The 15,990-nt window shown below is 45.6% G+C and overlaps 1 protein-coding gene across 1 annotated transcript in view; it reads right to left on the bottom strand.

Annotated features, from left to right (window-relative positions):
* LOC128065056 (protoheme IX farnesyltransferase, mitochondrial) overlaps positions 1 to 15,990 on the bottom strand; it is a 108,610-nt gene that overhangs the window by 21,778 nt on the left and 70,842 nt on the right. Inside the window, exon 5 of the mRNA XM_052658152.1 lies at positions 5,206 to 5,276. Within this exon, the coding sequence (XP_052514112.1) occupies positions 5,206 to 5,276 (71 nt within the window). The remainder of the gene's footprint in view (positions 1 to 5,205; positions 5,277 to 15,990) is intronic.

Raw genomic sequence — 15,990 nt, 5'->3', positions numbered from 1 at the left:
GACATTTGTTTTTCTCTTTCTGACTTACTTTATTCTGTATGACAGACTCTAGGTCCACCCATGTCTCTACACATGACCCAGTTCCACTCCTTTCTATGGCTGAGCAGTATTCCATCGTATATATGTGCCACACATTTATCCACTCATCCGTTGATGGACACTGTACCGTTCATCTTCATATGCCCTGTACCTAAGGCTGGGGCCCAAAATGTGGACTGAAACAAACTTTTACAGATCAGGCAAGACAGAGAATGTGATCTTAAGACGACTGCTCCTGCAACATCAATCAACGGGAGTAGCATTTGATGATGGCAAATCTTTTCACATCATCTCATTTGAAAGGAAATGGCAACCCACTCCAGTATTCTTGCCTGGAGAATCCCATGGACAGAGGAGCCTGGCAGCTACAGTGCATGGGGTTGCAGAGAGTTAGACACAACTGAAGCGACTTAGCATAGCACATTTGAAAAGAGAGGACGTGAAGTGACAGGAGGTTAGACCAAATGATTCCAGGTATTAATAAAGGGGTTTGCTCCTATGATTTATTTCTCACGTGACTGCAAGGGATTGGCTGTGTAACTGTGATGTGATAATTAACTCTTCATATTCATGGTTCTTAGAATATTGTGGGCATTTTCTGGTTGTAAACAGGGGCCTGGGGCCCAAAGGATCTCCCATCCCAGGATTGCTGTCAACAAATATTGACAACTCACGATGCTTCCAAAAAGTCATGAATGCACTCTTCCTTCTTATGACAATGAGAGAAAGAGAGAGAGATTAGGAGACACCCTTGGCCCTCTCATCCACCCACTGTGATGATTCTGAGTGATGATATGAAAACAGACTTTCTTCTGCCTGTTCTTCCTACTATGGCTCAGCAAGATGGAATGATTTTATTTTAAGGAAATGTTATTTTATTTTATTTTCTGGACATTAGCACCACTGTTCTTTAAGTTGAGACCAAATCCGTTCTTTCTTTTAATGACTGGTGAACACTAAAGGAAAAGAAATTTCTACACTTATAAAATGTCTATGCTCTTATTACATTTGCAGTGTATACACACCGAGAGACTAATCATAACCACCCGGATCCTGCAGAGCTTCACCCGGGCCGTATGTGTCTACTAGACCAGCGTGACAGGGGGATGAATAACATTCCCAGGTCCCCTGCAGCCCGCTAAATGTTTACATTTGCTTAAGTGCTTACTGGTAAAACCTTCAGTAAATGTGAAAAATGTCTCCTGTAAATCCCTATAATACTTTGGCTAAACCTCGTTCTTGAAGTTAATAATGCCAACTAAACAATCCATTCATTTCACTTCGAAAACTCAATCTTCATCACTCATTTCACAACCAGGTATGGGCTGCCCCGAATTCCGAGTGTTTTAATTTATCCCCTCGAAGAATAACCTTCCTCTCTGCTCTTATCGCTCCATCTCTCCGCTCACAGCCCACACCTAAAGCTTACAGGTTCTGGATCACTCTCGTTGGATCCATTAAGTTGGGAAAAGTAACGCTGACATGTATTCTTTCCCTGTCAACGTGAGGGAGCTGGAAAATGGGTAATTCAAAGGAGACGGAATGAAAATAACTGAGAAGGCCCAGCCCATGTCTGATTTCTTCAGGGAGCTTTCACTGCCCAGCTGGTCTTTATCTGAGACTTCCCTTTCTGACCTCCCAGAGAACTTCTCGTTTGTACCAATTCATTCCATTTCTCTTGATCCATGTTTATGGGCTGCCCCATCTCATCTGCTAAGCACTTTATGCATGTGGCATAATTTTTCCACCCAGATTCAAGGCCTTTTGAGCATGATTTAACAATAAAACTGACAGCACTGGTTCCACACTAGGTAATCAATACAGTCTTAATGAATTGAATTAAACAAGGGAATTATTTAATTCTAAAACACAGAGAAACATTTGGTCTTGACATCCTTATGATTAATTTTAGTTAGAAGAGACCAGGAAAAAAGGTTATTACTTAGAAAAAAAAATACACAAGCTATATGTATATATCTTAGAAATATGAGTCTGTAGGACTTCAAGTTAGAGAAAGACGTATATCTCTGTTCTGTCTGAAAACTAACAGGAGAGTGAAGAGAAGACAGAAAACTCCAACTAGAACCAGGAAATGCTCCTACAGAAGAGCGGCCAGGTCCAGGAGGACAATGAGAGGATGCGCAGGTCCGTGACCTGACATCACCGCTCAGAAAGCCTCCCCGAGGCTCTGACTCTGAATCAGAGGACTGGGGCATACAGAGGGTGCTCTGGGTGGGGGAGCGGACCCCAGTTAGAAGGAGACCAAGTAGAATCAGGGCCAAGGGAAGCGCAGGCTGCTGGATAAAGCAGCCGTGTAGGAGTGCCTGGGTACTGCCCCTCCGTGAGACTCCGACCCATGCTTAACTGTCCTCCACGCCTTGCCCTTGGGCACTGGAGCGGGGCTCAGCCAGCAAACCTTCTCTCACCGGGTCTTGGACCTGACACAGAGGACTCGGCCAGCAGGCCTGGGGGTCAAGGGTGAGGTTCCTAGTTTGATGATGAGTCAGTTTAAGTGGAAGCAGGGTTTGAAGGGGCTTCCCAGATGGCACTAGTGGTAAGGAACCTGCCTGCCAATGCAGGAGACATAAAAGAAAAGGGTTCGATCCCTGGTTCAGAAAGATCCCCTGGAGGAGGGCATGGCAACCCACTCCAGTATTCTTGCCGGGAGAATCCCATGGACAGAGGAGCCCAGTGGGCTACGTCTATAGGGTTGCACAGAGTTGGACACAACTGAAGTGACTTAGCACGCACACTCGGGGCTTGAAGACTCAACATGCAGAGGAATGAGGTGGAAGCAAACAGTAGCCTGGACACAAGGGTGGAAGGGATGAGGGGACCACGCCTTCTAGAAGACTGGTGGTAAAAAGAGGAGAAGAAAAGAAAAATCAGATGGAGCAGCTTACTGAACAGGCTCCTCTCTGGGACAGAAGGACTGCTCATCCAGATCTGAAGTCAGAGCGGAAGGACCCAGTGGAGTGGTAGGGCTGGCAGAAGCGCTTGAACGCCCAGGGAGGCTGAGCCGAGGACCCGCCCTCTGCAAGCTGCTCTCCAGGCCCTGAGCTTGGGGATCAGAAGGCAGAAATGGGGTCCCCAGCTGCCAAAAACAGGTGTCAGATTCTGGCGGCGGCAACCTGCGGTGGACGACACCTGGTCCCATCCTCCCGGAAGAAACAAGGGCTATCTGAGGAGGAGTTTCTGAGGACATTCACTCTGGACCACTCCTCATCCTCTGACCCCTCCCCTCTGCCACTTAAAAACCACAGAGTCCTCTTTATCCAGTTAGGATCAGTGCTGCAAGCAAAACTCAGAGCTTCATCACACGGACATTGGACGCGTGCGTGATAGGTAAGTGACAAGAAGGAAGGACGATACTTGTGAGGGTGTAAAACAACAGAAGAACGGGCGGCTCCGGGCGTCAAACTCCATCTTGATTTTGCTCGCTCCCCCTACAGTGCCCCCCTTCCCCTGGCGTCATCCAGGCTCCAGAGCCCTGGTCCCCTGGGCACAGCCTTGGCCATGCTGATGCTCAGCCTCAGAGGCACAGATGAGGGGGTGTGGCCCCCAGTTAAGAGAGGTCAAGTCTGCAGGGAGGAACTGATCCTGGGGGTATGAGCGCCGTCCTGACCCCGGAGCTCCTCTCTCCAGATGTCCTCAGACGCAGACGCCAAGCTCTCTACCAAATGCTCCGAGACTCCGGTCCAGCCTCGGGCCTCAGGAATGCTTCCTCAGTGATGTGGAGGACACTCTACTCAAGTTCATCAAGTGGCCCCCGAGCCATTAAAGACTCTGATAGATAATCCTGCCACAGAGGCCCGGAGCCAGAGTAAAAGGCAGAGGGCCTCGGGGTCCAGTGTTTCCACAGGAAGTTGAACCAGTCACCTGCAATTACTGCTCTCTGGACGAGACCTCCAGAGAGGCTGACAACTGGCCCTGCGAGAGTGAGGAGGGATTCACACACGTCATCTTAATATAGAAACACTTCTCCTTTCTGCTAAAGACGTAAGACGCAGTCTTCTCCCAAACAGTTAACGCTTTTTTTTTTAACCTTAAAAACGTTAGACACGCAGAATTGGCATTTTATGTAGGTAACTGACAGATAGTTAAAAGTGCTGTCCTCTGTATTCTCCTTGGGAAAACGAAGCAAAGGATAAGGCAATGTCATGGATGTTTATGGCCATGAAATGGCATTTTAGCTGTGAAGATTTTTTTCCCTTTGATTCTCAAAAATGTTAGAGACATTTTTTTGTGGCCTAAGATGTAAAGGGTGTGCTTTTACTGTAACTACTTCAAAACTAGCCCGTTATCTCAATATGCCTTGTTTATCAAGTATGTATTCAGGGTCAGTTTTTCCAATATCTGAAGCGTCAGAGACAAACAGTAGCTCAGTAAAAAGCAAGGCCTGAGCACGAAGTCTGGCGAACGAAACCCCGGGAGGACTTTCTCAAGACGCTGCAAGCCGCACCCACTCAGCCCATGTAGGTCAGCCCTAAGGCGGAAGTAGATTCCACTCAGAGTCATCCTTCGTGATTGCCTGAAGTCACCATAAAGGACACACGGGCTTATGTGTGTACAGTTTTGGGAACCACTGAAGTTTGAGGATGGCTGAGTTAAATTAAGAGGGAAACAAAGAAAAAAGTCTGTATTTACAGGGCTGGGCCCTCAGAGGACCTGCCTCCAAGACAACTTTGCAGAGGCGAGAGGTGGAGAGCCGAGAGGGTTCTATGTCCGGGGGGGTGGATGCCCTTCTGTCTTCATGCTGATGACACAGGCGTGGACTTTGGCTGTGGTCCTGAGGTCAGGGATGGGGGTGAGGGGTGGGGGTGGGGCACGGCGGTATTCTTCTCACTTTACTGCTCAAGGCAAAATACAGGGAAAAGGGGACTTCCCTGGTGGTCCAGGGGTGAAGAATCTGCCTTGCAATGCAGGGGACCAGGGTTCCATCCCTGATCAGGGACCTAAGGTCCCACATGCTGTGCAGCCACTAAGCCCACGTGCCACCGTGACAGAGTCAGACCACCACAAGGAAAGATCCCACAGGACACAATCAAGACCTGATGCAGCCAAATAAATACATAAATATTTTTTAAAAATACAGGGAAATGATTTGGGACAGATGCGCAATGGAACATTTTGTAACATGGAAGAGACAGACATTCATGACTTTACCTGATCTGTCCACGAACCAGAGGTCTGTTCTTTGTCCTATTCATGTTTGAATCAAACGGAACCTCAAAAAACTGCAAAAAGATTGAAAAAAGAATTAAATACAGCATGAAATAGTTATTTTCCTTCTGCTTTAGTTCTACAGTTTTTTCCACAGCAAATTTCATTTTAATTTTGATACTGCAAATACTCCTGGTACTCTTGAGAGAAAAGTTCTCTGTCTGGAACATGCAGTAACTGAAAAACACAGGTTAAATACATGGTTGTGTTCTTCAAAGCCACTGTTTCAGGTTTACAGCAAGAATCAGCTGACCTCGGAAAACGGGCTGCTGGAGTCAAAGGCCAGGTCTGAAGGAAATATTAATAAAAAGTCAGATGGGGCTGTACAAAAGCATTTAATTGTCTCCCATTCTCCTACCACTGAATAAATGTCAACAGCATTTACTCTCACGTTTCAGTATTGAAGTTATAAAGGACAGAGGGAGACCATGATTCAGCTGTACATCCATTCATGCGCTGAATACTGGGGTTGTTTCTCAGTTTTGCCTATCAGTACTGGAGTGGGTTGCCATTCCTTTCCCCAGGGGATCTTCCCGACCCAGGGATCGAACCGGTGTCTCCTGCGTGGCGGGTCGATTCTTTACCACTGAGCCACCAGGGAAGCCTCCCATTTCTTATCACTGAATATATGTTAATAGTCTTCACTCTTGTGCTACAGGATTACAGCGACTCAGCTGGGAGAGACATGAACATGCCCTAGAGATGAATAAAGGGGCTTTGCCTCCTCTTTCAAGGAGTCTATCAGTGACTTGTTGGTTGTAAAGGGGAGAATTTAATCCTGTTTATTAATACAATTATTTTGCCATCACCTTATCTGGAAGTATGACTGAAGGGTGTGTTGAGCGCCAGGCTGACCAGGGCGAGCCCTGAGGGGTCAGTGCCGTGTCCATTCAGCTCACCGGGAATGAGGCCGCCCAGATGCCCCGTCCTCCCAGCTCTAGTCTGGGGCACCTGCAGAAGCACCTGGAAGGTGGGAATGCAGGAGCGGCCATGTTTACACCTGCAAAGCTGGTGTGAGGTCAGGCATGACTGTGGCTACACACAGCAGCTGGGGCCCGTCGGCTCGCACTGCTGGCCCTGAGGGACACTGGGCCTGCAGCTGCCCTGGCTCCTGCTGGACCTCCCCGGGCTGCACCCCACGCCCGAGCTCATATGTCTCGTGACCTTGGGCCACGTCTGTGTGCTGCTCCATGGCCAAGTACACCGCTCTCCTGCAGGTCACCTGCACCATCAAAGGTGCAGGTGTGAAAGCAGCGGGAAACGGACACCGTGGTCCAGTTTGCTCTCCTACATTTGGGATCCTCCTGCGGATTCTGGGTCACTCCTGTCTGCTTTCTTCTGCCTTCCCCAGGCCCAGCACCAGATACAAGGCCTGCATCCCACCCAGGGTTGCACCAGCCCACAGCATCCTTACCAGGATCTGCACCAGGCCTAACCCCTATGGTAGACCCTCGTATCGCTCACAGTACCGCATCCTGATCAAACCTTAACTGATACAGACCTCTTCTCTACTACTTTCAACAGGGCCACTGTTTAAAAAAGTAGTTAATGGTGGCTCAGTGGCAAAGAATCTACCTGCCACGCAGGAGTTGTGGGTTTGATCCCTGGGTTGGGAAGATTCCCTTGGAGAAGGGAATGGCTACCCATTCCAGTATTCTTGCCGGGGGAATCCCACGGACAGAGGAGCCTGGCGGGCTACAGCCCATGGGGTTGCAGAGAGTCGGACACAACTGACTGACTAAACGACAACACAATGAAACTGTTCAATTTGTCCACCTTATCTATGATCTCAGTGACAGGCTTCCTAAGACTTGCGAATTTATCATCCTTAAAGTCAAAGAGAGCTATACAAATAGGTGCTCAATAAATGACAGAGTAAATAAACCATCCCTGAAGGTAAATCTATTTGTAGAGTGAGTTACACTTTGAAATGATTTACAAGTGTTAAAAAATTCTTTGCCTGTGAGAGGCTATATTCCCTATTGAAGGAGTTCAAGTTACACACATGCCGTCTGCTCACCTTCCTTCCCTCCCTCAGTTTCAAACACATTCTCTAAGTATTTCTAATAATCTTTCCTTCATGACTTATTAATTTGATTTCACAGGACTAATGAGGATTCCAATTACAAATCATGTTATTTAAATGTGGGTAAGGTGTTATCCAATATAACACAGAAACTCCTGTGAAAATAACTTTCTTGGCAGTTCTCGAGTGTCAGTGCACACGCACCTACACACACACTCAGTTCAGGAATTCTACTGAAAAATTTCATCTGGATGAAAAAGAGATGTTATTGTTTCTATGTTCCTGGCAAGTCAGCCATCCAGAGATGGGAACTGAGGTCTAGGACGCAGCAACTGAACCCCAGGGTGCCACAACTTGGCACCAGCTTCTGACTCTCATGGATGCTGAAATGTATCAGGACAAGCAACATCTGGGTAGAAACAGCAGCTAACCAAGACCTTCGGGTCCTTCCAGGGAGGGATCGACAAGTCCTCCCAGCACCATGGATCAGAGCTCATTATGCTGCTTTTCATGCATTTTCTGTAATGCTTTTCAGTTGGGGTCACGGCTTTGGTCTGGCTATTGAAGCCATGTTTCCAGAACATAAAGCAGTGTATCTTCAGGTGTCATTTAAGCATTTTAGAACATAGACCTAGCTTCATCCACTCACATTCCATGCCCCCCTCCACACCGCCCCCCACGCTTTATCACCCTTTCATAATGTTATTATCGTTTAAGTTGGCTCCAACTACTTGGAGCCAGAGAAGTAAAACTCCTACAACTGATGGTGAAACTAAAATACCAATGCAGTCTTACCAGCCCTTAAAACATACTGTTCACCGACTTTTTCATGCATCCTCCCTGCTTTGAATAATGCCCGCAGTGGTTCGCTACTTCGGGAAATGCACATGGACAACCGCTCAGCCCAGGCCCCTCCTCTGAAGGCTCCGGTCATTAGGTCACAAATGGCCGTGTCACCCCGTGCTTTACCCCACATCTGGACACAGTAGCTGGTTTACTGAGAGGGTATCTGATTCAAACAGTCTCTGCATCGGGATTTAACAAACCAAAAGCCCAGGAAAGTATGTCCTCTCCACTCCTGGGTTGCCTGTAGCCACAGAGCAGGATAAATGGAAATGGAGGAGAGGTCCCACACTGACGCCTTGGATCCATTACCTCCAAGGCTCCATCTCCACCTTTTCTAGCCTTGCACACATGCGTGCTAAGTCACTCAGTTGCGTCCGACTCTTTGTGACCCTATGGACTGTAGCCCGCCAGGCTCCTCTGTCCATGGGATTCTCCAGGCAAGAATACTGGAGTGGGTTGCCATGCCCTCCTCCAGGGGATCTCCAGCTTAAGCCAACCCAATATGGGTCTATCCCTTTAATTTCAACGTCCCAACAGAGGAAGACTGTAAGGACATCAAACATGAGAGCAGTTGCATTGTCCAGGAGGGAATGATATGTGCTTTTCCCTCAGCAAACAACTTCTTTTCTGCTTATTATGTTCATTTCCAATATAAGTTTTTGTCCCAGTCTCTCCCTTATAAAAACCCATCGACCTTTTGGAACTCCTTTCATCAAAAATCTCCCCTCTTACTCAGGGTCCTGACCCCACCATCCACTTTCCCATCTCTCAGATGCTCCTCCCCATATCCTGCCCTCCACAATCCCAGGAGCTGTTCTACGAGGCAGACTCTTGGGGTTGCAAATGGCAGAAACACAACCGAAACCAGCTCAGAGAAAAACGGGCCTTTATGTCCTATAATGGGGCTGTGCCTGCTTTAGGAATTTCTGAGTCTGGCACCACGGGTACCGCTGTGATTCTGGCTCTTTCCATCTCTCAAGTCTCCTCTGGGTGCTCCCCCATGCAGAGGTCTTCCAGGAAGCAAAATGGCCCTGGCAACCCTAGACACTCAAGCTCCTAGTTGACCCCAGCAGAAAAGCTGATTTCCTGACAGCTCCAAAACAGAAGTCCAGAACCACCATGGCCATGAATTCCAGGGACAAGGGGGTGATGTGACCACAGGGAGGGAGCAGGTGGAGAGACACAAAGACACAGTCCCCCACTCAAATGACGAGGACTGCCTTCTCCAAGACAAATGCTATCACCAGAAGAAAACAGGAAGATGGTAGACAGATGCAGTGAAATTATCTCTAACTCATTGCAAAGCTAACAGCCCCAAATCATTTCATTTCACATGACATAACTATAAAATAACTTGCCCACATTTGTCCTAGTTTAAGACTGAGAAGCATTAATCAATAGAAATGTAATAAACAATTTATATTAATCTTGTCTCAGAATCAGTTTGGGAATCAATAGTTCTGTTTATTTAATAGAGTGGTAAATGGATCATTTTTTCCTCGTCATAGCCACATGTAGATACAAGTCACTATTATACCAATAGATAAATATTTATCAGATGTCTAACATGGGCTTCCCTGGTTAGCTCAGTGGTAAAGAATCTGCCTGCAGTTCAGGAGATGCGGGTTTGACCTCTGGGTCAGGAAGATCCCCTGGAGAAGGAGATGGCAGCTAGCTCCAGTAATCTTGCTTGGGAAATCCCATGGACAAAGGAGCCTGGCTGGCGGTCTGTGAGGTCGCAAAGAGCTGGACACGACTGAGTGATTAAACAGCAACAATAAACATGAGATCCTCACTTTTCTATTATACCATGCTTTTGACATTAGTAGATGATTATTATTACTCCAAAGAGATGTTGCTCTGATATAAAACATACCTATTAGCCCTTCTAACAGATAATTACATACATAAGATACTACTGAATTTTTGTGAGCTAAAATGAAATAGGCACCAAGAGTGGGGAGAAATATAACTCGGCCCATGTGATGAATTTCCTATTCCCACTCTGATTAATTAAACGTTATGCAAAAAGTAGACATATTCTAGAGCTGTCCTTAAGTCGGGCTCAGGAAATATTGACTTCGATAATGAGGTGCAACTTTTTTCTTTCTCTATGCTAAATAACGGGGGCGACGTTCTTCTAAAGACTCAAAAGAAAGACAAATGCCTGAACCTTGTTGGAGTTTGTTTTTCCATCCATCTTCTCAAAGCTGTCAACAAGTGTTTGTCATTCCAAGACGGCCCAAAGCCTCCCAGGTTCAAGATAACGTCTCAGACCTAGTTAAAAGGGATGTTAAATAAATAAGCTAAAGTCCTCAGAGGGGCACCTTATCCAGCAGAGTCTCACATACTACTGCTCGCAGCTCGCAAGTCAGTTAAGACATGCGCTCAGCCTGGCTCGCTGGTTGGTGCCAGTGTCCCACTGCCGCACCAAGAAGCAACAAACTAAGTGGGACTCACTGTTGCCATTGATTCTTCCCCATGAGGTATCTGAAATAAGGTGTGTGTGTTCACACATGCTGACTGGGGCAAAGTTCTCCTCCAAATCTGCTACTCAAGCCATCATTCATTAAGCTGTGTTTTAAGGCTTCACCCCAAAAGGTCACATAACACTTATTAGAGCCCTAAACAACCACATCCCGTGAGTAAAAGAAAACTCAAAAAGTCACACTGGTTTTCAGGAGCTTCAGAAATGGTGTTCTAGGTCAACCCTTTCTCCTACCAGAGGGCTCTCAATTTATAACACTGTTTTCTGAAAAAAGATGGAAGGAAAGTACACAGAAATATTTACAACTGGGTAGAGAGGATGGAGAGGTGACTACTCTTTTTGTATCTTACAACTGTCTATAAAGAATATGTATTTTCTACTTAGGGGGAAAAATTAATAAAAAATTTTACCTACATGAGACAAATACAAAACTTGAACAGACTCTCTTTAGATTAACCAATAAAGAATTACCAAACGTATCCAGTATCCAGGGCTTCCCTGGTGGCTCAGAGGGTAAAGCGTCTGCCTACAATAGGGGAGACCTGGGTTCGATCCCTGGGTTGGGAAGATCCCCTAGAGAAGGCAATAGCAACCCACTCCAGTACTCTTGCCTGGAAAATCCCATGGACTGAGAAGCCTGGTAGGCTACAGTCCATGGGGTCGCAAAGAGTCAGACATGACTGAGCGACTTCACTTTCATCCAGTATAAAGCCCATAATAGTGAAGCCTTAGCCAACAAAGTGAACCTTCTTCCCCCCAGAAAGAACCACAGGGTGAAAAGTGGATCCTAAATATTTCCAGGGACACCCATTTCCCCATCCTCTGTGCCACTTCTTTCATTCAGGCAACTATTTTATCATCTGGCCTAGATTACAACACCTCCCAACACTTCCTGTCTGCAATATTGACCACTCCCCGCCCCCCATCAATTTCAAACACAATAGTCAACACCATCTTTTCAGGTACAGACCTGATTATTCTAGTTCCCAGCACAAAACTCTCCATGGCTCCCTCCCGCCCACGAGTCAAGTCCAGCGCTCACACATGGCATGGAAAGCCCTTCACAGAAGCTCTGGCCCCTTCACCTCCCCCAACCTTCTCTTTTCTTCCCCTGACATGCTCTGCTCTCAGGGTCTGAACTGCTTGTTGGGTCCTTAGTTTGCTGTCAGTTCTTCCACAATCTCCCACGTTTCTCTGCAGGGACCCATCGTTGTTGCCAGGCCACATCCGTCATCAGTGCAGGACTTGGGGCAGGGGTCTGCCCTTCATTCTGGTGTTCTGTATGACCTCAGCTGTGGAGCTCTGCCCAACAACCACCCACAGGACCATAAGGATTCACTACAAGTTCACAGTCACCAGCGTCAAAGGGGCTTGTACCACTCACTCCCGGGCCATCCCCTTTGACCTCTCTAGCACCCTGGCTCTGCTCCTCTCCAGAGTTGGTTTTTAGCCTGGTTCACTCTCAACCCTCCCCATGGACAGAGGAGACTTGCTGGCTGCAGTCCAGAGGGTTGAATAGAGTCGGACACGACTGAAGCAACTTGGCAGGATGCATTCTCAACCCACATGCAACCTCTGGCTTCCCCTCACCTGGGCTGGTGACCCCATTCCCTCCCACCTCCCAGGACACCTATCCCACGTGTCAGCCCTCTCCCTACCGCACACCCGGTCTGCATCTTCTGGCTGCATCGTTCCTATCCACAGCTAAACGTGCTTCATTTCCTCCAACCCCGCCCATCTCCTGACACCATCAGCTGATGTGAGGACAAGGTGAGCATTTGGAAACGAAAGGAGATGGTCTCTAACATGACGTGAAGTCTGGGGCCCTCGTCTTAGCCAGCACGATTAGTAGCAGGAGGTGTCCATGGCAAGGTTAAGAACCCTCCAGAAATCTCCCAATAAGCTCCAAGGAATTTCTATTCTAACAGCTGCCAAGGACTATAATCCTATCTTTGCAGAAACCATTTTTAAAATAGTTAATTCTGATGGCCAGTTTTGGAGAACAATAAACAAATAAATGCATGAATGTCCACTAAAGGAGACTTATGTGAACAGACTAAATTGCACGTATTTTCTTTAAGCCCACCTCTGAACTCAGATTTCACAGATTAAAAATAAAACTTTTCCTCAACTAGTGATACTTCATTCTAATCTAATGAGGACATAAGACTAGCAAGTTAATAAATTCTTGCGGATTCCTCCACAACTATTAAAAAAACAGGCATGTTCACGGAAACCATTAATGGTGATAATATGACAACATTCTGACCTCTGAAATAGTCCCCTAAAATACTATACAGAGTTTAAATGCCACCTAGAGCATAGAAGATGAACATTTTAAGAGGCAAGAAATAAGTAAGATCACCTTTGTCTATAGAGGAAGAAGCAGATGATGATACTCAACAAGAAAAGGTGGTATCACAAGTTGAGCAATAAGACTGGCCAATCTGCAAAGGCTCAGATGCCGCCATAATAACATCTGGTCCCAGCGGGGTCGGGGGGTGGGAGCCAGAGAAATCATTAAGCCATCTGAGACGCTCCAAACAAAGAAACTGTAAAATTCTGAACTATAAAGCGAAGGAAATACACTTAATCCCTGAGGGGTTGCAGTATGTATTTCAACTGGGTGATCCCTTCTCCAGTGAGGACACGGCGATACGCCGAAACCTGGAGTGACACAGAATCTCAACCGACTGGATGTGGCCCAGAGCCAGCCCGCGCCAGCACCCGGGCACCTGTTGGTTTAATCATCGCATTACTCCAGACACCCAAGGCGGGTGGGGGTCCGGAGAGGAGGAGGCCAGGGGAATGGGGAAAAATACATCTCATTCATTTTGCCTATCAGAGAATGTATACCTTAAAAAAAAAAGGTTACATGTGCTTTCTGTAAATGTTCAATAATGTGTTAGAAGAGTAACACATTTCTTCTGAGATTACGGTTTATTGTTTGAACTTCAGATCCTAGAGGGTGCAAAGGGAAATGTCTGTGAGTAAGCAACTACTTCACTTACTATATTATCTTAAGCAAAGTGACTCGGAACTCTCTTGAATGACCCTGTTTCCTTCTGTCACTGAGATTCTGCGATGGGGGTACCATTACAGTTGCATTTCAACTTCAATAAAGCTTCTCTGCTGTCCATTTTTCCAGATCATTCGCAAATAATCTCCTGCCAATTAGCTGAAGTTATTTTTAAATAAGCTTCTGCAAGTCTTTGTTGAAAGCTGGTGTATTACAAAATGTGCTCCTTTAGGAACTTAAGTGAAAGAGAAAAAAAAACTGGAATGGTGAATAAAAACAATGACTATTACATCAAAATAGTAACAGAGATAAAATACTTGTATCAAAAAATAAAACAGCACATAAAATACACTGGGGCATTTTCAAAGCCTTAAGAAGGGAACACAGGTGTTATATGTATAAGTCATCACTAAGTGGAACACTTTAGACAGCTTTTCACAATCTTTTCTGTTCCTCTATTTGCACTGCTTTTCTTTCAGTCTGATGACTGGACATGCCTCAATTCTGTGTCTGATATATTCAGAATATATATCTCAGCACAGACTTGGGCCTATGGTTCCTCTGCTGAAAGACAGGAAACGGCTGAAAATCCTTTTGGTAGGGCAAGACAGCTGTCATGCACAAGGATGGGATATTGGGTAACTTCCCAGGGCCCTCAAAAATTGAAGTATATATAACTTCTTTCCTGAGGAGCTAAACAAAAACTAGTGATGCAACATGGTTTCCATTTTCTGAGAGCAGAACACGTGCACTGACCACCTTACAGAATGACCCAGAAATAACACAGTGGTGGATCCACAGAAGAAAAGCTTTCCATCTGTAACAGAATACCTTCAGCCCTCCTGTTAAAAGCAGACTAGGAATACATGCTTCCTTTTCTAAGATATGTGGATAAAAATTCCAGATTACTCAGAGTTTCTAGGAAGAAAAGGTAGAATAGAGTTCTGAGGTTCATTTTGTGTTTTTCAATGAAAACTTTTTAAAAGTTTTAACTTAATTAAACACAGCGTATAGAGAACTTAAATATGCCTAACCTTTCTGTTAAATACTAATGTAATCCCAGAAAGTGGGCAAACATTTAAAAATGCCCATGAATTACAGTAGTTGACTAGTGTCCGTGAATTTATTAGTATGATTATGCAGCTTAGATGAATGGCGAAACCACTTATCAGCCATCAAATCCCAATCCTTAAAGAACTGTAACTGATGACATGTCCATGTATTTTCTGTCTGTATCACTGCCTCAGAGGCAATTCTTAGAATATCAGGAATATACATGCTTCTCTATGTTTGCACAACTATCTGTGTGAAGTGGCAATCTAGTTTTCTAAGAGTATTAATGTCTTAATGAAACACTTATTAAGAAAAGGTTTTGATTTTAATGACCACCTTTCTTTCCAGTTTCTTTTTAAATACACTCTTGTGGGAGGGCTTCCTAGGGGGCCTAGTGGTAAAGAACCTGCCTGCCATTGCAGGAGATGTAAGAGACACAGGTTCGACCCCTGGGTCTGGAAGATCCCCTGGAGGAGGGCATGGCAACCCACTCCAGTATTCTTGCGGAAATCCCATGGATAGAGGAGCCTGGTGGGCTACCATCCACAGAGGTGTAAAGAGTCAGATATGACTGAAGGGACTTGGCATGGCACACGGGAGGGCAGGTTTTCTAAGAGATGTGTGTCCTTCCCTCTTTACTGCTGGTGATGCGGGACAGTAGCAGAAGGAAGCCTCCATGTGGCGATGGGCACAACAGCAAATGACGAGGCGCTGGCACCAGGCAAATGCTAACCAGTACCCAGGGTCACACTTTACACATAAAACATGTAAGAACTTCTTTGAATGCACATTCAACCAGAGATTTTACTTTAGAAATACCAAATGGACCACAGTTCTCCTATATTTTAAAAAATCTTCCATATCAGGTAGTGCTTCTCTCCTGTGAGGTACTGAAAGCCTACATTTATGTGCCAGGATAAAATATTAATAGTAAGTAACAACAGCCACGGCCACCCCCTCAAAATCCACAACAAATGGAAAGGCAAACAGACCTTTTATCATTAAGTCTATAATGATAAAAAATCAATGTTAGATAATAAATGTCTTTATAAAAAACAGCCTGCCAAATTACCTAACCATTAAGACATTTATTTTAGTTTATCAGTTGACAGTGACTTTTATTCCTCAATGAGACGTGACTAACATACTTCTCATTCTTTAAAAGGCAGTCTTTACAGGGATAATACAAATTAACAAGACAAGTCATTCTTGGAAGAAAGGGTTGAGATTTTGTCAACTGATCCTTAACTGATAAATCAGCACTATGACTTACAATTAGGGTTAAAGATCCTAGGC

The sequence above is a fragment of the Budorcas taxicolor genome, chromosome 19 (assembly GCF_023091745.1).
Source record: "Budorcas taxicolor isolate Tak-1 chromosome 19, Takin1.1, whole genome shotgun sequence".
NCBI classification, from domain to species: domain Eukaryota; kingdom Metazoa; phylum Chordata; class Mammalia; order Artiodactyla; family Bovidae; genus Budorcas; species Budorcas taxicolor.
The sequence above is the reverse complement of the archived record's forward strand: the minus strand, read 5'-3'. Positions and strand labels throughout refer to the sequence as shown.